Here is a 25172-nt window from a genome sequence, read left to right on the forward strand (position 1 = left end):
GCGTGCTGTATGCCGCAGTGAATATACCGAAATGAGACTCGGTGAAATACAAGTTATTAATTTATTGAATAATAATTTTTACTTACAAATTTTCACATTAAATGTTGATAGTGTCCCCCATGTTGTTGAATACACAATTCAATTCGTCTAATCATGTTTACAAACACAAGCTGTAACATTTCTTCTGTAACGGAAGCAGTGAAAGTGGATATTGCAGTTTTCAATTCATCGATGGAATTTGCACGGTTTTTATAGACAGTTGCTTTCGCTGCACCCCAGAAGAAAGTCAGGTGGTGTTAGGTCAGGCGATCGTGGACGCCAAAGTACCTGTGAAATTATGCGATCACCAAAAACATCAGCAACCAGTGTCATTGAAACGCGAGCTGTATACGCGGCTGCACCATCTTGTTGAAAATAACCGTTCAGTTTTCACTTAACACAAGTTCTCCTATGAATGGGTACAGAATACCACTGCAGTATCGTTGTGCGTTTATTGTTTCATTGAAAAATATGATACCCACAATCTGACGTCTAGAAATTGCAATCCAAACTCCTATTTTCATAGAACGAAGTTCAAATGGCTCTGAGCACTATGGGACTTAACATCTATGGTCATCAGTCCCGTAGAACTTAGAACTACTAACCTAAGGACGTCACACAACACCCAGTCATCACGAGGCAGAGAAAATCCATGACCCCGCCGGGAATCGAACCGGGAACCCGGGGGTGGGAAGCGAGAACGCTACCGCACGACCACGAGCTGCGGACTTAGAACGAAGTGGTTCCTCTTGAATACACAACGGATTTGCAGTACTCCACATACGAGAATATTGAGAGTTCATGTACCCCGATAAATGAAACCACGCCTCATCAGTGAAAAACGTTTCACTAAGAATATCACTTCCATTCTGTTAATCGAAATTTTTGAACCATTGACAATAATACAGTCTCTTGCCATGATCAGTATTTTTCAGTTATTGCACGACTGTCACTTTGTATGGGAAAAGTTCTAATTTTTTTCCCTTACAGCTGTGTGGGCCGTTCCGACAATAACATGGATTTCCTGGGTGAGTTTTCTTACTCACTTGTTCGCACTCGTGGACATTTTATCGGAAATATCGAGTAGTTTATCCTCAGACAAAACGCTAGGACGACCACTTCTTGGTGCATCTTTCACTGAACCAGTACTTCGAAATTTGTTAATCAAATCTCGCTCAATATCGCGATGTGGGAGTCTTGTCTCTTGGAATACTAGATTAAATGTTTGACTAACTGAAACTGTGTATTGACTGCTACGGTCGCAGGTTCGAATCCTGCCTCGAGCATGGATGTGTGTGATGCCCTTCGGTTAGTTAGGTTTAAGTAGTTCTAAGTTCTAGGGGACTAATGACCACAGCAGTTGAGTCCCATAGTGCTCAGAGCCATTGAAACTGTGTATTTACCGCCAGCTTTGAACACTTGTTCTATTAAAAACACACGTTAGGTTAGAATTTTAACAGTGACAATAATGATACAAACGAACAAAGGAACTAAAATGTTCACGTCAACATGTAACGGACACACCAACTATACTACTGACGCTGGCTGAGATAAACGAAACAGAAGAATGTTGGGAGAATCCACTTGAAGGGAAGTGTTGTGTACATAGTTCCACGTAGTCAGCGCATACACAACTTTCCCACCAGAGCGCGCCCCACTAAGCACAACAGCGCAGGCGCAGCGCTCGTCCATCTCCGCACTACGAGATGGCACTGTCTTAGAGACGGACCAAATTCTGCTTCCGCCGATCTGCGTATTAATATGTAACGCAGCCAATGAGATTGCTGCTAACGTAGAACCTTTTCTCCTCGCGGATCACACTCGCGCAGTGATATCTGAACGCGCGAGGTTGGTTAGTGTACAGACCTCCAATTAGTCAGTCTGCATTAGTTCAAATGGTTCAAATGGCTCTGAGCACTATGGGACTTAACATCTATGGTCATCAGTCCCCTAGAACTTAGAACTACTTAAACTTAACTAACCTAAGGACATCACACAACACCCAGCCATCACGAGGCAGAGAAAATCCCTGACCCTGCCGGGAATCGAACCCGGGAACCCGGGCATGGGAAGCAAGAACGCTACTGCACAACCTCTGCATTAGTCTGTACCAGTCTGTAGTCAAGTTTGTCTGCGCCTAATAAGATTACCATATTCCTGTACATAGCCATGAAGATACATGCATAGACACTTTGTCAGGTATCAGAGGTATGTGAGAATAAGATTAACGTACCAAGACCAAAGGAACTTCAAATTGTCAATTGCAAATAGCATCCAGAACCAAGTTAAGTAATGTCTATGCAAATTTATTATTTTAATAAAGGTATCTGAAATAAATCAAGCTCTGTTTAAAGTTGGTCACCGTCAATCTGCTACTCTAAGCATGCAAGTGGCATTTCTATCGTCTGACCTAACGGCAGAAGACAAACACGTCAGGATAAGACCACGAGACATATTGCTTGCTAACACTCGCCTACTACGTTAGAGCGACAAGTCAAATAACCTGATAGTGTGTGTACTGAAGGTCTTACAGTATGCACACCACAGGAACTAACCCAGGCAGGCAAACAATCATAGGGTGTGCGTGGCTAACAATCATACAGCACTATGGAGAGACTTCCTTGAACATCCCTACTACGCTATGCCCCTTTGGACCTGCATGTGTGTTCTGGCTGGTAGGCACACCAGCCCCCATCGTTAACCCAGTGGGCTGATTCGATTTTGGACGAGCGCGTTTCCCTGTGTTCTAGAAGTCGCTCAGCTAATCGGACGAGTTTTCGTTTTTTTTTTGCTTTTGTTGTAGTTAGTTTCACTGTTCTATTATATTTGTCCCATTCATTTCTGTGCGTTACAGTTTCTGTGAGTTGTTGTTGTCTTTATTCCGTTTGAGCTAATATATACCCATTTGTAGAGTTGAAATGTTGATACTTACTGCACTGTTCGCTTTAGGTACCGGGGTGGACATCTTTGACTATGGCAAGGACAAAATCGACATAATGAGCAGACTGTTCCACTACGGAGAACGCGCCTGCGAGCGGCTGATGGAGGAGGAAGCAGTGCAGCGGCTTCTCAAGTCGAAGACCGAGCGCTTCGACTTGCTGATCAACGAGCTGTTCTTCAACGACTGCTTCCTGGTGCTCGCCCACAAGTTCCAGGTGCCCATAGTGGGGCTGTGCCCCTTCGAGGGTGCGCCCTGGATGGACGACATGGTGGGCAACCCGACACCGCTGGCCTACCTGCCCAACATCTTCCTGGACTACGGCCGGCTGGACTCGCTGCTGGACCGCGCTGGCAACGCCGCCTTCAGCCTGCTGACCAAGCTGTACCGGCGCTACGTCTACCTGCCCAGGGTGGACGCCATCGTGCGCCGCCACGTGCCGGACGCTCCCAGCATCGCCCAGCTGGAGCAGACCACGGCGCTCGTGCTGCTCAACTCGCATGTTGCCTTCAACGTGCCGAGACCGATGCTCCCCGGAGTCGTCACTTACGGAGGAATGCAGCTGAAGCCTCCCAAGAAACTACCACAGGTAATGCTCCTTCCACAGCTCATCTGCAGTCAACGATTTTCTCTGCTTTTCTTCAGTTGAAACTTACGGGCTGAGAGGCTGTGGTCGATGTATAAAATTTCCACCTGACGTTTCGTCTCCATCTGCGGGAGACATCTTCAGAGGTCGTCAGACTCCTGCCACTGAGTCTCCAGGTACTCTCGCATTTATGGAGCACATAGAGGGCACCACCACTCGTCACGTGATGCCGACGGTATGCCTGTCTTTGGAAGGCGTCGTCATTCTCGATTAAGAGTAATCGATTCTCATTCTCGTGGCGCAACGTCGACATCCATATTTTCTCCAACTTGAAAACTTCCTCGTTTCTATTAAAATCTTTATCCGCGGATGAAATCAGGACTGAAACAGCCAGAATATTACGCCAAGCTAAACCACCTACCAGCAATTTGTCTCAAGCGGAAAGGAGTGCACTGAGGCAGATCAGTGCGGACAAGAGCATTATTGTACTTGCAGCTGATAAACGAAATGCTACGGTTTTGCTGAACACCGAAGATTATTACAAGAAGATTAGTGACCTTTTGGATCCCACTACATACAAAAAGCTTCAGAAGGATCCAACAACCAAAATACGAATCAACTGGTGAAGCAGTCTTCTCTTTCTTCGGATGATAACAGCTCTGCAAAACGGAAGCTTATCCACCCAGACTTTATGGACTCCCAGAGGTACATAAACCACAGGTCCCGTTGAGACAGATTGTGAGTGCCATAGGATCTCCAACACAAGAGGTGGCCAAATGACTCGCCTGCTTGCTGCGACCACACACAGGCAGAACCGGCAGTTACATTAAAAACTCGGCGCATTTTATTGGAAAAACTGAGGGAGATTAACGTCAGCCCAAGTGATATTCTTGTGAGCTTCGCTGTAGTATCATTGTTTCCCATGGTGCCTGTAAACGAAGTTATTTCACATACAGCAGATATTTTTACGACTGAGATAGTGGCTTTATTTAAACACTGCCTGACGACAACTTATTTCCAGTATAGGAAAGAGTTTTACGAACAGATCGTCGGGTTGGCGATGGGAAGCCCTCTCAGCCCAGCTGTTGCCAATTTATTTATGGAGATCTTCGAACAGCAAGCGCTGCAGTATGCCACTAAAAAGCCTGGTAAATGGTACCGCTATGTTGATGACACATTTGTAGTGTGGACTCATGGTGAAGAAGAGTTGGATGTCTTCTTGGTGCATCTGAACAGTATTAACCCGAAGATACAGTTTACAATGGAGAAAGAGAGCAACGGTCGACTCAATTTCCTGGATGTATCGGTAATTAAACGGGTGGATGGGACGCTCGGCCACAAGGTATATAGAAAGAACACTCACACGGATCGATACCTCCACAAGGAATCTAACCATCAACTTAGGCAAAAATGAGGTGTCATGAAAACCTTGGTGGACAGAGCCAACAAAATCTGCGAGCCGGCTTACTTACAAGATGAACTGAATCACGTACGGTCAGCCTTCATGAAAAACGGATATAGCAGCAAGGAAATTGATCGAGGCCTCCATCAAAGAAGAAAAGAAGCCAGAAGTCCAGAGCAACAATGTTCACCTACTGGAAAAATTTTCCTACCGTTCATTAATAAAGTCACGGACCGTATCGGGAAAGTATGGGATCAAAACAATCTTCAGACTCACCAAGAAGATTAATGAATATTTAAGGACTGCAAAATACGCCCGACATCCCCTAGCAACATCTGGGGGTATACAAAAGTCCATGCAGTTGTGGACAAGTATGTATTGGAACAACGAAAATAAGTGTAAACACCCGCTTAGCCGAACATAAAAGAAACTGTCGCTTAGGACACATCGAAAAATCGGCCGTAGCTGAGCATGTTTTTCGAGATGGAAACCACGAAATTAAATTTAATGAGACAAGCGTTCTAGCACGAACATCCCATTATCATGTGCGCATATATAGAGAAGCAATAGAAATTCACAAACACCATAACGATTTCAATAGAAAAGAGGAAGTTTTAAAGTTGGACAAAATATGGATGTCAACTTTGCATCAGCAGAATGACAATCGATTACTCTTAATCGAGAACGATGACGCCTTCCAAAGGCATACCGTTGGCATCACGTGACGAATGGTGGTGCCCTCTATGCGCTCTATAAATGCTAGAGTACCTGGAGACTCAGTGGCAGTAGCCGAACGACCTCAGATTATGTCTCCCGTGGATGGAGACGAAACGTCAGGTGGAAATTTTATACATCGACCACGGCCTCTCAGCCCGGAAGTTTCAACTGAAGATATCGCCGGCCGTGAAAGCCTACATTTTATAATTCTCTGCTTTTATTACAGCGCTAGAGGCCGAATGTGTTGAACTCAATAAATTCCCAATACCAAGGCACTAAGCTAATCCTGTTATGGGAGTGAAAATAATTACAATGACATATGGAGAACAGACAATAACAAACAAGGACGTCACCGACTGGTAAAACAAGGAAAAATCGCGATCCTAAGCAGAGGTCCATAATCACAGCATGGCCATTTCCAACAAGTAGGTTTGAAGGTAGGATGGACATACAGGCACGACCGAAGGCGGCTGTCAAAGTCTACAGCGGCGACGATCTACGTATAATAGTCGGTTAGTTGCCGGTTACATGCGAGAGGCATGTTGCCGCTTGCAATATCCTGATCATGGCGTTGCGTATACATTCTGCACTGCACTGTTGAGCTGACTATCGATAGTAAGAGTAAGCGCTGGATGCAATTTATACTCATTTCTCTTTAACGTCGTCGTCGTCTTTGTCGTTGTCTTCACTCTAGTTCTGGTCTAATGGAGACTCGCTACTAGTCTCTTCAATTCTGTGTTAACTATGGCAACATATATCCACTTTACATTGTTTACTACATCCAAGCTTTGGTGTCTTTCTGCCTCCCACACTTCTGTTACTAAATTGACGATTGCTAGATGCCTCAGGATGTGTTGACAATTTCACTAAATGAAGGGTTCGTTTGACATCAATTCATTCGATACCTTATATACATATGTAATCTTCCATTTTCTTATATAACTAGAAATTTCAAAAGTTTCTTCTCCCGTTTTGTCTGTGCCACGTTTCATTCTCACAAATGATGGTGGTGATAAGTTCCTATTGGACTAAACTACTGACGTCATCGGTCCCTAGGCTAACGCACAACTTAATCTAACTAAAACTAACTTTAGCCGCGTGGCTATGCCTCGCGGCTTTCCGTACGTAACTACATCCCTGGCACGTACATCAAGGGCAGGCAGGACGACTACCCGAAGGTTTGACGATGTTTTTAGCTAAGTTGGTCTGTCTAGAAATTCCAAAATCATGGTGTGTGCAGCCCGACTATTCTCCTGTCTGGCTTAAGTTTTTCATTCTCGTTGCACAAAATATCAATAATCCAAAAACAACCAAGTTCCCATTGTGCCCAACGGGGTTGAGGCAAAACGACCACATAGCGAAAACGGGTTAAATAAACTGAGAAAACCAGCTGTAACTTTTAAAAAGCATATTCAGTGAAAAAATAACTTCTTTACAATACAAATTACCCTGCTTAGAGTAAAAAATTAATTAAATAATATTAGATTACATAATGAAATAATAAGCATTGTCATGTTTTTAAGAAAAATCATTATTACTACCGAGAAAAAATTGTGATTCAAAACACAGTTCTCACACCCAGACTCAATTTCGTGTTCACTAATAGCAGCAAACTCTTTGTGGGTCCACACTGCACATCCTTCGTACTTGATATCAATGTCAGTGTTGGAAGCCTTTTTCCAGAAACCAGTGATCCATCACTTAACAGCTATTCTTGTCACAGTTCAGATACTGACTATCGCAATACTTAACTGTCAGGCCGAAAAATCTTCTCCCCGATAAAAGGAGATGATAGTAAATTTCCTTTTATTGTTTTGAGGAAAAAATGGACTGAAATCCTCCAAATATCTTCATATTGTCAGTAGAACGTAGCGTTCCCTTCAAAAGTGTTCTCTTCAACGTATCCCTTGGAGCTGTTTTGAAAGCCACGCCGCCTCTTCGTGTCACATGGATTTTATGATCCGCTGTCTACTTTGCACTAATGCTCTGGTGCGCAAAACATCACAACGAAAGTAATTGCCGCATGCGTGTCATTGTAAAGTAACATAGCTCTACTGAAGTTGGACCATACAAAGAAAGAACTGCTACAGTATGGTACGATAGGTAACTAAAAGAAACACGCAATGAGATGAACAGAAATGACACTTCTGTTCAAAGACATGATGGTCCCCAGCACTTAAAATACGACGATCCTGGCAAGCGTCTGAGCTACGTGAACGCTTAGACCCTAGTATATAGGTGTTAAAATGTTCACGTGACCACTGATACTAGCTAGCATCGTTGAATAACTGGCACAGCACGTCAGACTTACGTGGCAGTTCTACGGAAGGACCATCTCGCCACTTACAAGGCTACATTTTGACCGCTTTCAAACTCGCTCTCTTAGCTGTAGGAAACACGAGTGCGTCTCCTTGACGTGTTTACCTGCTTCGATCTCACGTTTGCACCGCACTGAGCCTTCTGGTTGTGAGCGTTCCCTATTAAAGTGTAGACACAGATGGCACTCCGGTACCCATGCAATTACGCGGCCTCTTTGATGAAGACGTTGAAATCATTTACAGTAAATCTAATATACACCAGGTGGCATATGTCATCGGATCAATCGACGTGGTCTTTCTAGGTGTACTAATTTCTTTCCGGTAATTTGGTATTAAATTATACTCTCATATTCGTATTAATGTTCAATATAGGTATATTGACCTTAGTACATTAATCAGTCAGAAAGGTTCGTTAGTTTTTCCTTAGAGCTACGTACTAATTTAAAGGAGAGTACATGCCTTGGCTATTTACGGGGTGGTCCATCGATCGTGACCGGGCCAAATATCTCACGAAATAAGTGTCAAACGAAAAAACTACAAAGAACGAAACTTTTCTAGCTTGAAGGGGGAAACCAGATGACGCTATGATTGGCCCGCTAGATGGCACTGCCATAGGGCAACGGATATCAACTGCGTTTTTTTAAATAGGATCACCCATTTTTATTAGATATTCGTGTAGTACGTAAAGAAATATGAATGTTTTAGTTGGACCACTTTTTTCGATTTGTGATAGATGGCGCGGTAATAGTCAAAAGCACATAGCTCACAATTTTAGAAGAACAGTTGGTAACAGGTAGGGTTTTTAAATTAAAATACAGAACGTAAGTACGTTTGAACATTTTATTTCGGTTGTTCCGTTGTGATACATATACCTTTGTGAACTTTCCATTTCTGGGAACACATGCTGTAACAGCGTGATTACCTGTAAATACCACATTAATGCAATAAATGCTCAAAATGATGTCCGTCGACCCCAGTGCATTTGGCAATGCGTGTAATGACATTCCTCTCAACAGCGAGTAGTTAGCCTTCCGTAATGTTCGCATATGCATTTACAATGCGCTGACGCAAGTTGTCAGGCGTTGTCGGTGGATCTCGATAGCAAATATCCTTCAACTTTCCCCACAGAATGAAATCCGGGGACGTCAGATCCGGTGAACGTGGGGGCCAATGTAACGTAACTATCAGGCGAACGGTCCGAACACTTGGATGATGTCGTCCAGGATACCGAGCAGCATACATAGCACACGCCCGTTGGCTATTTTGATCACAATAGACATACATCAACACCATATCGACCTTTTCCGCAATTGGTAAACGGTCCATTTTAACACGGGTAATGTATCACGAAGCAAATACCGTCCGCACTGGCAGAATGTTACGTGATACCACGTACTAAAACGTTTGTGACTTTTACAGCGCCATCTATTACGAAGAAAAGTGGTCCAACTAAAACATTCATATTTCTTTACGTACTACACGAATATGTAATAAAAAAATGGGGGCTCATATTTTTAAAAAACGCAGTTGATATTCGTTTGACCTATGGCAACGTCATCTAGCGGGCCAACCATAGCGCCATCTGGTTTCTCCCTTCAAGCTAGATGAGTTTCTTTCTTTGTAGTTTTTCCGATTGATGCTTATTTCGTGAGATGTTTTGCCCAGTCACTATCAATGGACCACCCTGTATCTACACTCTAGGCGGTAAAAGGCCGACTAGCTGAGGTTCTTACAATCACTTCTTTCAGTGGTTCGCAGAACTGCTTACCAGTTTATCTTTGAGATAAAACCACTTGAACATTAAAAGGCAGGACGCCGGCTTCCAGGCCGTACTTGACGACATTAACGAGGAGGTAATACGTCAGCGTCTGCACAAACGCAAAAACGTGCAGAAGCAACCGGAACAGCGGTTCGCAGGTATGGACAGATTTAAAGACACTTGGCGTCATGGTTCACATAGATTTTCAAAGCATTTTTTTTGTGTAAGTTGGAAACGTAATTTCACTTTTAATCAACAGCGTATCAAGATCCGCGTGTGGTGCCTTACGTAGGCTATCTGCTTTGCACAGGATGAGATGCCGAAAGTATGGTAGGGGCCAGGTCAATAGGCGTTAATCGTTCTTCCAGGAACGAGGAATAGGTTAGTAGGAATGGACACAGTTTGATAGCTAAATAACTTGCCGGAACGGTGTAGTGGTGGTGCGGAGGTACTGTGCCAACGGTTGTAGTTTTTCAGCGCGCACCTTCGCTAATGCCTCTAGATAAATGAGGTATTTGCAATGCGGAAAGCAGACACACACGCTAGGCAGATGTGTGGCATCATATGATACCAGTGTTAAACCGTTTCGACATTCAACGTGCAAGGACCACAAAACAAGCCAGTGGCTTTAATAATGACGTGATAATCTTGCAGCCCGCATCTCGTGGTCGAGCGGTAGCGTTCTCGCTTCCCACGCCCGCGTTCCCGGGTTCGATTCCCGGCGGGGTCAGGGATTTTCTCTGCCTCGTGATGGCTGGGTGTAGTGTGCTGTCCTTAGGTTAGTTAGGTTTAAGTAGTTCTAAGTTCTAGGGGACTGATGACCATAGATGTTAAGTCCCATAGTGCTCGGAGCCTTTTTTTTATAATCTTGCATAGGATGTACCTTGATGGGTTTTACACTGAGGTAACGAGTCACGATGTACCTCCTAATATCTTGTCGGACCTCATTTTGCCCGGTGTAGTACAGCAGCTCGAGGTAGCATACACCCAACAAGTCGTTAGAGGTATCCTGCAGAAATATTGAGCGATAGAGGAAGCTTTTGACAATGTTACCAGGAATACTCTTTCAAATTCTAAATGTGACAGGGGTAAAATACAGGTAGCGAAAGGCTATTTACAATTGGTACAGAAACCAGATGGCAGTTATGAGTCGGGAGACATGAAAGGGAAGCAGTGGTTGGGAAGGGAGTGAGACAGAGTTGTAGCCTCTCCCCGATATTGTTCAATCTGTATATTGAGCAAGCAGTAAAGGAAACAAATTCGGAGTAGGTATTAAAATTCATGGAGAAGAAATAAAAAAAATTGAGGTTCGCCGATGACATTGTAATTCTGTCAGAGACAGAAAAGGACTTGGAAGAGCAGTTATACGGAATGGACAGTGTCTTGAAAGGAGGATATAAGATGAACATCAACAAAAGCAAAACGAGGATAATGGAAGTACTCGAATTTAATCGGATAATGCTGAGGGAATTAGATTAGGAAATGAGACACTTAAAGTAGTAAAGGAGTTTTGCTATTTGGGGAGCAAAATAACTGATGATGGTCGAAATAGAGAGGATATAAAATATAGACTGGCAATGGCAAGGAAAGCATTTCTGAAGAAGAGAAGTTTGTTAACATCGAGTATATGTTTAAGTGTCAGGAAGTCATTTCTGAAAGAATTTGTATGTAGTGTAGCAATGTATGGAAGTGAAACATGGACGATAAATAGTTTAGACAAGAAGAGAATAGGTTTCGAAATGTGGTGCTACAGGAGAATGTTGAAGATTAGATGGTTAGATCACGTAACTGATTAGGAGGTATTGAATAGGATTGGGGAGAAGAGGAGGTTGTGGCACAACTTGACTAGAAGAAGGGATCGGTTGGTACGACATGTCCTGAGGCATCAATGGATCACCAATTTAGTACTGGAGGGCAGCGTGGAGGGTAAAAATCGTAGAGGGACACCAAGAGATGAATACACTAAGCGATTCAGAAGGATGTGGGTTGCAGTAGGTACTGGGAGATGAAGAACCTTGCACAGGATAGAGTAGCATGGAGAGCTGCATCAAACTAGTCTCAGGACTGAAGACCACAACAACAACAACTGCCTCTTTAGACGGTGCAGGACTTTGTGCATGAACTGGCCCTCGGTTATGTACGATAAATGTTACATGGGATTCATGTCGGGCGATATGGGTGGCCAAATCATTCGTTCGAACTGCTCAGAATGTTCTTCAAACCAATTGCGAACAGTTGCGGCCTGCCGTTACAACACATTGTCATCCACAATAATTCCATCGTTATTTGGAAACATGAAGTCGATGAATGGCTGAAAATGGTCTCCAGGTAGCCAAACATAATCTTTCCCACTCAATGATGTACATCTACATCTACATCCATACTCCGCAAGCCACCTGACGGTGTGTGGCGGAGGGTAACCTGAGTACCTCTATCGGTTCTCCCTTCTATTCCAGTCTCGTATTGTACGTGGAAAGGAGGATTGTCGGTATGCCTCCGTGTGGGCTCCAATCTCTCTGATTTTATCCTCATGGTCTCTTCGCGAGATATACGTAGGAGGGAGCAATATACTGCTTGACTCTTCGGTGAAGGTATGTTCTCGGAGCTTTAACAAAAGCCCGTACCGAGCTACTGAGCGTCTCTCCTGCAGAGTCTTCCACTGGAGTTTATCTATCATCTCCGTAACGCCTTCGCGATTACTAAATAATCCTGTAACGAAGCGCGCTGCTCTCCGTTGGATCTTCTCTATCTCTTCTATCAACCCTATCTGGTACGGATCCCACACTGCTGAGCAGTATTCAAGCAGTGGGCGAACAAGCGTACTGTAACCTACTTGCTTTGTTGTCGGATTGCATTTCCTTAGGATTCTTCCAATGAATCTCAGTCTGGCATCTGATTTACCAACGATCAACTTTATGTGATCATTCCATTTTAAATAACTCCTAATGCGTACTCCCAGATGATTTATGCAATTAACTGCTTACAGTTGCTGGCCTGCTACATTGTAGCTAAATGATATGGGATCTTTCTTTCTATGTATTCGCAGCACATTACACTTGTCTACATTGAGATTCAATTGCCATCGGTTCAGTTGGACCAGATGATCCAGTGCATTTCATATAAACACAGCCCACACGATTAGGGAGCCACCGCCAGCTTGCACAGTGCCTTGTGAACAAATCAGGTGCGTAGCTTCGTGGGGTCTGCTCCGCACTCGAACCCTGCCATCAGCTCTTACTAATTAAAATCGTGGGTCATCTGACCAGGCCACGGTCTCCCAGCCGTCTAGGGTCCAACCAATACGGCCACGAGCCCAGGAGAGGCGCTGCAGGCGATGTCGCGCTGTTAGCGAAAGCACTCGCGTCTGTCGTCTGCTGCCAAGGCGCGTTAATGTCAGGTTTCGACGCACTGTACCAACGGGTACGTTCGTTGTACGTTCTATATTTATTTCTGCGCTTATTTCATACATTGTTGCTTGTCTGTTAGCAAAGACAACTCTACGTAACCAGCGTTGCTCTCGGTTGTCAAGTGAAGACCGTCGGCCACTGCGTTGCCTGTTCAAAAATAGTTCAAATGGCTCTGAGCACTATTGGACTCAACTGCAGTGGTCATTAGTCCCCTAGAACTTAGAATTACTTAAACCTAACTAACCTAAGGACATCACACACATCCATGCCCGAGACAGGATTCGAACCTGCGACCGTAGCAGCCGCACGGTTCCGGACTGCGCGCCTAGAACAGCGAGGCGTTGCCTGTGGTGAGACGTGATCCCTGAAATGTTATATTCTCGGCACACTCTTGACACTGTGAATCTCGGAATATTGAATTCTCTAACGATATCCGAACTGGAATATCGTATTTGTCTAGCTCGAACAATAATTCCGTGATTCTTGAGTTTCTCCCAGCGTATTTGATAATCAAAATATCCACGGGTGTACTGCCGGTCTATAGTGTCCAACGGGCACAATATTTCGGCGATCAAACATGTCGCCATCATCAGGTGAACTGACGGACTGAGCTCCTGTGAACGCGCCGGCACGGAGATCCGTACGCTATGGCTGCTCAGGGGGAACTGGGTTCGGTCGCGGCGGCGGTTGATTTAAATACCCTCCGCCCGCGGCGCGCTCCCTCCGCCGTCCGCGCCCCGCGCCACGGTAGCGCGGTGGAACAGATTGCGACGGCGTCTGAGATGACGTCGGTGTGATGCCTCTGTCCGCCGTGGTCGCGTCACAACTATGCGTTTGATCGATTTACTCTTGATTAACCCCATCGCTGGTTCCCAAGCCTTGCTAAGATTATAGCCACAGTCACGGTTTATGAGGTCGTCATTGGTGCGAATTTCGATGGCCTCTCTAACAACGCTGTCCCAGTATCTCGACGTCTGTACCAGAATCCTCGTGCGGTCATACTCCATAGCGTGATTTTCCGACAAACAATGTTCAGCGACCGCCGACTTGCTTGGATACATCAGTCGAGTGTGCCTCTGGTGTTCACGCCATCGATCCTCGACGGTACGCATCCTCTGACCAATATACGACTTGCCACATTGACACGGAATCTGGTACACGCCGGCCTTCCTCAAACCGAGGTCATCTTTGGCGCTCCCCACCAGTGCACGAGTTTTATTCCTCCTCTCATGAGCGAGGGCATAAAAGCAACTGCCAGAAAAGTATTGGCTTACATGTGATCGTAACAGTGTTAATTCCCGTTTTGTTTTTCTCTGCTCCACCGCATAGCCTGTTATTCTCTCTAATAATGTGTCTAAACTGCTTGTTTGGCTATATGCGGCACTGACTGCGTTCGGAGGACTACAGCCAGTGAGAGGGGCAGACGTGTTGGTCCCGTCCTCCTCAACGGATACTTGAACACTGAAATCTACTTCTACCGGTGTTGTTACCTCACTATCGACATGAGTTTCTTTATCTACTGCTGGAGGGGCAAAGATTTGCTGCTGTCTCCGCTCAAGTTGTTTCTTGAATTCTCTACTCTTTGTTACAGACTCATCTTTCTTTTCTCCAAGTTTTCACTAAAATCTGATTGGCTCTGAGCACTATGGGACTTAACATCTGTCATCAGTCCCTTACTAAAATCTGGCCTTACTGCGGTGGCTTAATAGCCCAGCTGGTCGTTATTAACGGAGAGTTCTTTCTCTTCTTTTATTATTCTCCCTTCCAATCTTTGCTTTTTTGCTAACCGTCTCCCTGCTTGCGTTTGGAAAGCATCAGCTCAGCTTAACCGTGGGCTGTCAGACGAGCTTTGCACTCTGCTTTTTGTTTCCATTTTGGGAGGCACAGTTACACAAAACAGAGACCTAACAATTAACAAATGATTCAGTACAAAAGTAATTGAAACAAGCTCCACGGATGTGAGGCTACGGTAAGTGAAAGACATATCGAGAGTGATTTACGTTTTTATTGTAAATCCCTTGGCTCGAAAGTTTCCTTCCTTCATATCTCCTCTGTGTTACAACAGATGACTTGTCACTGATCTCATTAGTACTAAGATTTCAGTACACTCGAGTTGTCTATTTGCTTCCACCGCCCTGAGTGGGATGTGTAAGTTATGAACAGTCTTCACCAACCTATAGTTTTCTGTAATTGCTGTCCCCTGCGCATAAAACGGCACCTGGGTCGTGAATCCGTTATCTTGAGGTTGTAATAAAGCGTTAGCGAGGAGCTGGTATTGCATGAATAATTAAATTTTGAACTGGTTTGTTTAAATGGGACGCCCCTCGTTTTTTATAAGCAGAGTAAGAGAAACTAAAATTGTAGTCCATTTCATAAACCACAAACAATTTCCGTTCTTTCCACTTTCACAGAGAACAAACAAAATAATGAACTGCATGTTTGTGTAATTATTATCAAATGGTTTTTATGGGACTGAACATCTGAATTCATCAGTCTCCTAGTCTTAGAGCCACTTAAACCTAACGAACCTAAACACATTACAGACATCCATTCCCGAGGCAGGATTCGAACCTGCAACCGTAGCAGCAGCGCGGTTCCGGACTGAAACACCTAAAACCGCTTTTTTTCCATTTTTGTTCGGTATTGCTCGTTGCGTTTGACCTGGGCGGGCGTCACAAGATATCTGCTCAAGTTGATCGTTCATTCCTTTACTCAGCTGTTTTTTATTACAGAGAGCTAGCAGCCCTCTGACCGAACACGCTGAGCTACCGTACGGGACAACCGCTCTGTCACAGCGGCCGGCCGTAATAGTCATCAAAGTAGTTCCCAATCACGTGTCTAAAATAGAGAGACTATTAAGTTCTTAACCAGTACCGACCGCGGCAGACAGTATGTCTGCCGATAGAGTTCTTTCATTTACAAACCAGAGTTTGCTAATTAAGTCTTAACTGAAACCAACCACGTCAGACAATATACTGCTGAGCTAAAAAATGATGACCACCAGCGTAATAGTTTGACTGTCCGTCTCTGAAACGATATACATCACTGATTCTGCGTATCAGTGATCCGATAGTATGTTGGTAGGTTTGTGCAGGTATATGTGGCATTAGATGTCTAAGCACAGGTCGTGTAATTCGCGTAAATAACGAGGCGCGGATCTGCGTACCCGGTGATGGCCCCAATAGCGATCCAGATGGGTTCCACAGGATTTACATCAAGCGAATTTGGTCGCCGAGCCATAAACGAGAGTTCACTATAATACTCCCCAAACCACGGCAGCTCAGTTCTGGCTGCTGAAAGGTGACATCGCCTTCGGGGAAGTCCTCAAGTGGGGTGCGACACAGGTGGTTCACAGCTGTCAGCGTGTCTTCGATTACCACCATAGGTCCCATTCAAGCGCAGGAAAATGTCTCCCATAGCATAATGCTGCTCCCATCAGTTAGCGACCGTGGTGCATTGCACGTTTCGAGTCGTGGTTCACCTCGTTGACAGCCTTTGTGGAGACGACCATGGCCTAGTGTAGCAAAAATGTGTTTCACCCGAATAGCCAACACGTTTCCATTGATCGACGGTCGAATCCCGATGGTTCCGTGCACACTGCAATCGTAATTGACGATGCTGTTGGGTCAACATGTGAACACGTAGTGGTGGTCTGCTGCAGAACTACCTGTTCAACAGCGTACGATGGACGGTGTGCTCCGAAAGACTTGAGCGTGCACCAGCAATCCGCACGTTTATTTACATATAAAAGTCGACTACAGAATTTTCCTTCGCGTGAAACTGCACCTACGAGATTCGTTCAAATGGTTCAAACGGCTCTAAGCATTATGGGACTTAACATCTGAGGCGATCAGTCACCTAGACTTAGAACTCCTTAAACCTAACTAAGGACACCGCACACATCCATGCCCGAGGCAGGATTCGAAGCTGCCACAGTAGCAGCCGCGTAGCTCCGGACTGAAGCGCCTAGAACCGCCCCGCCACAGCCGCCGGCACGAGATTCGTGTGATTATTTGAAGTTCTAGATATGCTGTTTCACTTTTCGTGTTACTTCTGCGTGATCTTTCACTGATTGTATCAATAACCGTTTGTATTGTGATATATTGTGAAATTTCGAAGATTCGCGAATGCCGCGCTAAACTAGTTTTGTTATCGTCAATTGCAGGCTTGAATTTAATTGCACTCTTAAAAGTTTTGGGAACGGCAGACCTATCCTCGTTCAGAACAATCGTTCTCTAATTTCATTGTACAAATATGTGAGAAATGGGTTATGTTTGAGAATTTTTGGACGCATACAAAACTACATTTTCGTAAGTTACTGGTACAGGTGTTTCCGATGCGTAACTTATTTCGTAGCAAATCAGTATTTATGCTTCACAGATACTGCGAAAGAATGTCATTGTATATCAACGCAAAGAATCGTGCATTTCTGAGATTTTTTTCAGAATGTTCCATTTTCCTATCATCTAAATTTTACTAAATCGGTGCTTGTGATTTAGTTGCTGTAGCAGATGTTCCAACTAATATATTGTTACATTTAGCTTCTTCTTAAATGAGAGGATATATTTATCATCAATTAATGCTATTTTCGAGTTTACTATTAACCACAATTAACCTTAATTTTTTAAGGAAATTAGTAATTTTTACCACGTACTTTTCTGTTTCCTTAATAAATATATCGTTTTATGTATTTATTTCAATTCCTACAGGCAATTAGCAACTTTGTAGCTCAAGAGACTGAAAGATAATCAGCAGGCTTAGTTTAAAATTATTTTTTCAGTCCTGTAAAACATTCCAGCAGCCAAAACGGAGCTCCACTGTGAATGCTGTTCCCGAACACAGGATAAGCTGGTTGACAGTCATTCATAAGCACCTGGAAATAACCCTGACTACTGCCAACCGATTGGCAGCTTTTGCGAAATGTGTTGTCAGACCTCCCGAAAGTCGTGTACCTGTGACACCGGTACCACAGGTACCTCCAGCACAATCCTCTCCTGTGGATCCTGTGTCCTCTACAGAATGTACGGGATCTGTCATTATTCGTCCACTTCGCTATCAGTGGCGTTTCAATGGTAAAAATAGACGTACTGTACAGGGAGGTTGTGGACCAGGGAGGACTCAGGGTGTTATACTAACCCCATAACGAACAATTTTGAGGTCCTGTCTTTCACTTAATCTGAAAATGAGCCGGTGGGGCTCACTTCATCTGTTTTGGGAAAACTTGTTTCGTACGGTGTCAAGAGCAGGCTAATGCAAAAGGGGTCAGGATCTATTCATCGTCGGCAGTTCAGATGTATGGCGAATGATGGTATCCCTCCGGGAAAAGGCAGCAAGGGACCTGAGGACCTCATTCAACGTGTTGCGTGTTGTAGAGGCTACTCCAGCAGCTATTGAGGGAACAGGATGAAACCAACTCCAGATGGTGACACATATTGGAACAAATGATGCCTGTCATCTAGTCTCAGAGATCATTCTTGGGTCATTACAGCGATTGGCAGAGAAGGTTGAGGAGACCAGCCTTGCGAATGGAGTTTCAACAAAGCTCAAAATTTGCATTTTCTCCAGAACTGATCCTGGCCCTTTGGCTCTGAGTCAAGTGGAAGGACTGTAACAGAGACTTAGAATGTTCTGTGACAAGTTAGGAGGCAACTTCCTTGACTTGCGACATGGGGTTGAGAACTGTAGGGTCTTCCTAAATGAGTCAGCCGCGCACTAAACATCACAGACTGCTACTAAGGTAACTGACTGTGGAGTGCACGCAGATTTTTTTTTTAGACTAGGCGACGCTCCATCCAATCCAGATAACAATAGCTGTAGGAAACCCAGGAAATCCAAAGAAAAACCTCTCACAGGTAAGAGTATTAAAATCGTTATGGTTAATTTCTCAAGCACCAAAGTAGCAGAGTTTGAAGCGCTCCTGACAAGCAGCGAAGCTCACATAATACTAGATACAGAAAGCTGGTTGATACCTGAAACTGATAGCAGGGAGATTCTTGGGGAAAATTTGAGTGTGTATCGAAGGATAGGCAAATGGGAAATGAAGTGATGTATATGTCGAGGTAGATAAGAAACTCAAATACACAGAGATAGAAACTGAAGCTGCGTGTGAGATTGTTTGGGCAAGACTCAGTATCAGGGGTGGGATAAAATAACTGGGTGCTTCTATCTCCCACCAGACTCACTTCCTGATGTAAAGGGAAACATTAGACAAAACCTCACTTCACCTACACATAAGTTCCCCAATCATACTGTAATCACCAGTGGCGACTTTAATCATCCAGTAATCAGTTGGAGAATCACAGTTTTGTAAGTTTTGAGTGTGATAAGACATGCTGGGAATCGTTAATAAATGCCTTCTCCGAAAACTAAATACAACAGATAGTTCGTCACCCCATTCACCATGGAAATATATTGGATCTAATGGCAACAAACAGACTCGATTTCTTTTATGATGAGGATGTCCACATCGAAATCATGATGCGATTGTGGCAATGATTACCAAAGTACAAAGGGCAAATAAAACAAGTAGAGGGATGTATATGTTCAGCAAAATACACTCCTGGAAATTGAAATAAGAACACCGTTAATTCATTGTCCCAGGAAGGGGAAACTTTGACACATTCCTGGGGTCAGATACATCACATGATCACACTGACAGAACCACAGGCACATAGACACAGGCAACAGAGCATGCACAATGTCGGCACTAGTACAGTGTATATCCACCTTTCGCAGCAATGCAGGCTGCTATTCTCCCATGGAGACGATCGTAGAGATGCTGCATGTAGTCCTGTGGAACGGCTTGCCATGCCATTTCCACCTGGCGCCTCAGTTGGACCAGCGTCCGTGCTGGACGTGCAGACCGCGTGAGACGACGCTTCATCCAGTCCCAAACATGCTCAATGGGGGACAGATCCGGAGATCTTGCTGGCCAGGGTAGTTGATTTACACCTTCTAGAGCACGTTGGGTGGCACGGGATACATGCGGACGTGCATTGTCCTGTTGGAACAGCAAGTTCCCTTGCCGGTCTAGGAATGGTAGAACGATGGGTTCGATGACGGTTTGGATGTACCGTGCACTATTCAGTGTCCCCTCGACGATCACCAGAGGTGTACGGCCAGTGTAAGAGATCGCTCCCCACACCATGATGCCAGGTGTTGGCCCTGTGTGCCTCGGTCGTATGCAGTCCTGATTGTGGCGTTCACCTGCACGGCGCCAAACACGCGTACTATCATCACTGGCACCAAGGCAGAAGCGACTCTCATCGCTGAAGACAAGTCTCCATTCCTCCCTCCATTCACGCCTGTCGCGACACCACTGGAGGCGGGCTGCACGATGTTGGGGCGTGAGCGGAAGACGGCCTAACGGTGTGCGGGACTGTAGCCTAGCTTCATGGAGACGGTTGCGAATGGTCCTCGCCGATACCCCAGGAGCAACAGTGTCCCTAATTTGCTGGGAAGTGGCGGTGCGGTCCCCTACGGCACTGCGTAGGATCCTACGGTCTTGGCGTGCATCCGTGCGTCGCTGCGGTCCGGTCCCAGGTCGACGGGCACGTGCACCTTCCGCCGACCACTGGCGACAACATCGATGTACTGTGGAGACCTCACGCCTCACGTGTTGAGCAATTCGGCGGTACGTCCACCCGGCCTCCCGCATGCCCACTATACGCCCTCGCTCAAAGTCCGTCAACTGCACATACGGTTCACGTCCACGCTGTCGCGACATGCTACCAGTGTTAAAGACTGCGATGGAGCTGCGTATGCCGCGGCAAACTGGCTGACACTGACGGCGGCGGTGCACAAATGCTGCGCAGCTAGCGCCATTCGACGGCCAACACCGCGGTTCCTGGTGTGTCCGCTGTGTCGTGCGTGTGATCATTGCTTGTACAGCCCTCTCGCAGTGTCCGGAGCAAGTATGGTGGGTCTGACACACCGGTGTCAATGTGTTCTTTTTTCCATTTCCAGGAGTATATTTAGACCAGACGTGTGTCTCTCTTTTGAAGCATGTTCAGTGGACAGTATTTTGTCTCCTCCATTGCCAAGTCACCTTTCGTAGTTCTGTGCTGCGGTAACACAATATTCAACGTTTGTGATCAGTGTTTTAGCAAATGTTGTTTCTGTGTGCCACACACAAAAGTTATATTTGACATTGCTCAGAGGACTTCACTGATGGACGGTATATTCAAGTCCTAATGTTTTTGTAACTCCACAGTTTTGTTTAATGTATTTTGTGTACTGACTTTTGATTGACTGAAGTGCTTTAAAATAAAGCCAACCGTGCCCGGTGTAAATAAAATTTTTGTTAGGGTCGCGAAAGATGGAATGTTTCTCAATATTACATACGACACCTATGTGGTACTTAAATTAAATGAGATGTTGCTATACTGTAAATTTTATATGAAATTTAGGTATCTTGTCCACATTTCATTCTCAACACTGTGGCAACTAAAATCGACCATATGGGAAGTATACGCTATGGACTTTTACCTCTGCAAACTCTTCAAAATTTCGTGCAATCGTTTACTATATTTAATGCTGCATAATAACTGCGTTGAACATCGAAACAAAATTATCAGTCAAGAAGACGTGTAAAAAATCAAATTTTTGGGCCAAATAGTTTTTGTGAAATCGAATGATAAGTGTGTCAAAGCAGTGGGAATACCATGTGTCTGTACAGGCGAGCAGTGCAGTGATGACAAAATCGTGCACAACGCGGAATGCAGGGAGCATGTGTCTGCAGCAGTGAAAAGGTTAATGAAGAGACAGAGCACTAGAAATTTCGAAAAATTGCATTCAAACGAATAAAATTCGCTAAGTATGGCACTTGAATATTGTTTTTAAATGAAAAAAATCTTATGCACATCACAAGGGTTGAACTCTCAATCTTTCACATAGAAGCTGAACACCTTCACCATTACTCTAAGGCAGCTAGTCTATGTTTGTAACTCCGTAAGAGGTATAACACGTCATGCAAAATACTGACAAACACCATTGGTATGACTATGAATATTCACGCTTTGTCGAAGTATAATAGGAAATAAACAATTATTGCTGCTCTTTATTGTGAAAAAGCAGTTCGTGAGATTTGGACAAACACCTTTCCTTGCTATCGCCTGAATTGGGAGTGTTATTGCTTGTTTTGTTTAATTAATTAATATAATATGAAGCAATTGGTATAAAGAATGCTTTTCCAAACTTTCTATAAAAGAAAGTCTGCTATCAAGATATTGCTTTTGTTCTATTACTTTATTTATTACTGAAAGTTTCTAAAACTGAAGACACTCGTCCATGCTCCGCACTGCAGTCGAGATCTGGCAACGTCGTTCGCTGTTCATTGGCTGACTGTTTTGTGACGTCAGATGCGCAGAACGAACCTAAACTCGGCCGCCAACATAAATAACGCGCACTTTAGTCGAGGGCCATCAAGCAAGAGAGGGAAGCCACCGGCTCCACTCGCTGCTGCATTTCAGGCAGCATGTGACCCATCTATGCACACCTATTGGCCGAGGATCGTGAACAATGTCCACCTTAAGGCGTCCCTTCTTCAGCAGTCCTCTCGTGGCCACAATGACATCTGAGCAACACATTCTGAAGTCGCAGACCAGCTGTAACTCGTCTCTACAACTTCTTAGCTCTCGGCGAGTACTGTGAACCTCTCAAGGAAATAAACTGGTCTCAATAAAAATCTTTAAAAGTTACACACTGTCCTTTCCAAACAGGTGGTCCCTTGCACACTTGTACACTTCTAGGTATTCTTTCCATCTTCCATCTTCCAGCTTTCTCTTCTTTGCTTTGTGTTGGTTTCCCATCTGAGCTTTTGATATTCATATAGCTGCTTTTCTCTTCTCCAAACGCCTCTTCATTTTTCCTCCAGGCGTTATCTATCTTTCCCCTTGTTAATCCTTCTGCATTCTTACACTTGACCTCTGGCCATTCCTACTTAGCCATTTTGCATTTCCCGTCACTCTCATTTTGCTGCATTTTTATATTTTCTACTGTCATCAGTTAAATTAAGTATATCAAGTGATATCCAAGAATTTCTACCAGGCCTTCTCTTTTTACCTATTTGATACTGTGCTACTTCACTATTTCATCTCTCAAAGCCACCAATTCGTCTTCTGCTGTATTCTTTTATTCGTTGATTATTCTCCCTCTGAAAATCTCAACAACCTAGATTTCTTTCAGTTTATCCGGGTCCCATCTCCTTCATTTCTAACTGTTTTGCAAATATTTTCAGTTTTTATATGCATTTCATAACCAATACATTGTGGTCAGAGATCACATCTGCCGTTGGAAATGTCTTACAATTTAAAATCTAGTTTCGAAATCTCTGTCCTATCATTATATAATCAATCTTTAATCAAAAGTTAGTAATGTTTAAATTATGTTTGTGCAAAATTCTTTCCCCAGTCCATATTCACATATTATTTCTCCTTCTCTTCCTCTTCCTTTTACTACTACAGAATTTGTATCCTCCATCACAATTAAGTTTTACTCTACTTTAAGTGTCTGAATAATTCATTTTTTCTCATCATGCATTTCTTCCGTTCCTCCATCTTCTGTGCAACTGCATCACGTACCATAGTATCTGAATACGGGAGTCCACATTGACACTCCAAAGCCCAATCCCTAGTAAGGCCTTGCAGGGTTGCAACCCACTCCCGATTGGTCTGACCTGCCGTACGTTTTGTACGAAAGAAGGTATACCGTTTCGCAACTACATTGACTGATTCTTTGTAATATGCATCTAATGTAGACAAAATTTCTTCGTAGGACAGAGTTGCTACGTCGCATCGGGGAAATAATTTAACTATCACACGGTACGTGTTCACCCCGACTGATAACAAAAAAGGCTGCCGCTCGTTACCTTGAATTCTGTAGGCGGCGAGATGTATCCAAATTGGCTTGACCACTCCGTCCAGCTTTCCAGTGCAGCATCAAAAGGTCGAAAAGTTGGTGCAACTGCGTGTTGTGGCTGCGTTAGTGGTGGAGCGGCTGCCGACGCATCGTTTTGCATCGCACGTTGACCCTGGACGAGCTGTCAAAGGGCATCCAGTAAGGCCTGCGTCTGCTGATTCAGTAAGCGATAAAATTCGGACAGTACATCTGGAGATTGTGGCGAAGCCATTACACAAGTAAATCAGATCAGTTTAGAGAAGAACGCGGTTTTGCCTCGTCGCCAATGTTGGGGTTGGCAGAAGAGCCAACACCGTGTTACTAGAGGAGGCCGAAAGGCACGCGATTTAGCTCACGCAGGCTGGCGTGAGGTCTGGAACAGGACCAGGAAATTAGAATTTAGAAAAACGGACGTAGCTGGTGGAATACTTCCCTTTAATCCATTAATGATTAACGTCGCTCTTGACGGTACATGATTCACAATATCAATAGTAACTGACTATGGCGCCTCGCTAGGTCGTAGCAAATGACGTAGCAGAAGGCTACGCTAAACTATCGTCTCGGCAAATGAGAGCGTTTTTAGTCAGTGAACCATCGGGTGTACAACTCGGGCGAGTGCTAGGAAGTCTCTCTAGACCTGCCGTGTGGCGGCGCTCGGTCTGCAATCACTGATAATGGCGACACACTGGTCCGACGTATACTACCGAACCGCGGCCGATTTAAAGGCTACCACCTAGCAAGTGTGGTGTCTGGCGGTTGACACCACAATATGCTTGCGCGGAGAAGGCAGACACTTTTCTGGCGAGGGAAAATGGTGCAACTGGTCAAAGCCACAACCAACAGTATCAGTGCATGCATTACAGTGGTATATAAAACTTCTCCGCACACGCTAATACTTCTGTTGCGTGTCCTAACAATCAGTTGCTCTTCCGTTACTGCAAGGTTCAGGTACTACGACGACTTTATGGACTACCATCAGAACAAAGATATAGCAGTGAGATCGGGCTATCACGCTAGCTGTCTGAAAGGACCTGCTCTTCCAATACAACAATGGGAGTGTGTTGTTGTTCACACCTTTCCCGTAGCTTTCTCGATATGAAACAGCTGCTG

At 44.6% G+C, this 25172-nt stretch overlaps 1 protein-coding gene across 1 annotated transcript in view; it reads left to right on the forward strand.

Moving 5' to 3' along the window:
• The window catches only part of LOC126284184 (UDP-glycosyltransferase UGT5-like), a 125141-nt gene that overhangs the window by 59996 nt on the left and 39973 nt on the right, over positions 1-25172 (forward strand). The window contains exon 3 of the mRNA XM_049982927.1: positions 2989-3566. Coding sequence (XP_049838884.1) covers positions 2989-3566 — 578 coding nt within the window. The remainder of the gene's footprint in view (positions 1-2988; positions 3567-25172) is intronic.

This window comes from Schistocerca gregaria, chromosome 8 (assembly GCF_023897955.1).
Source record: "Schistocerca gregaria isolate iqSchGreg1 chromosome 8, iqSchGreg1.2, whole genome shotgun sequence".
NCBI lineage: Eukaryota > Metazoa > Arthropoda > Insecta > Orthoptera > Acrididae > Schistocerca > Schistocerca gregaria.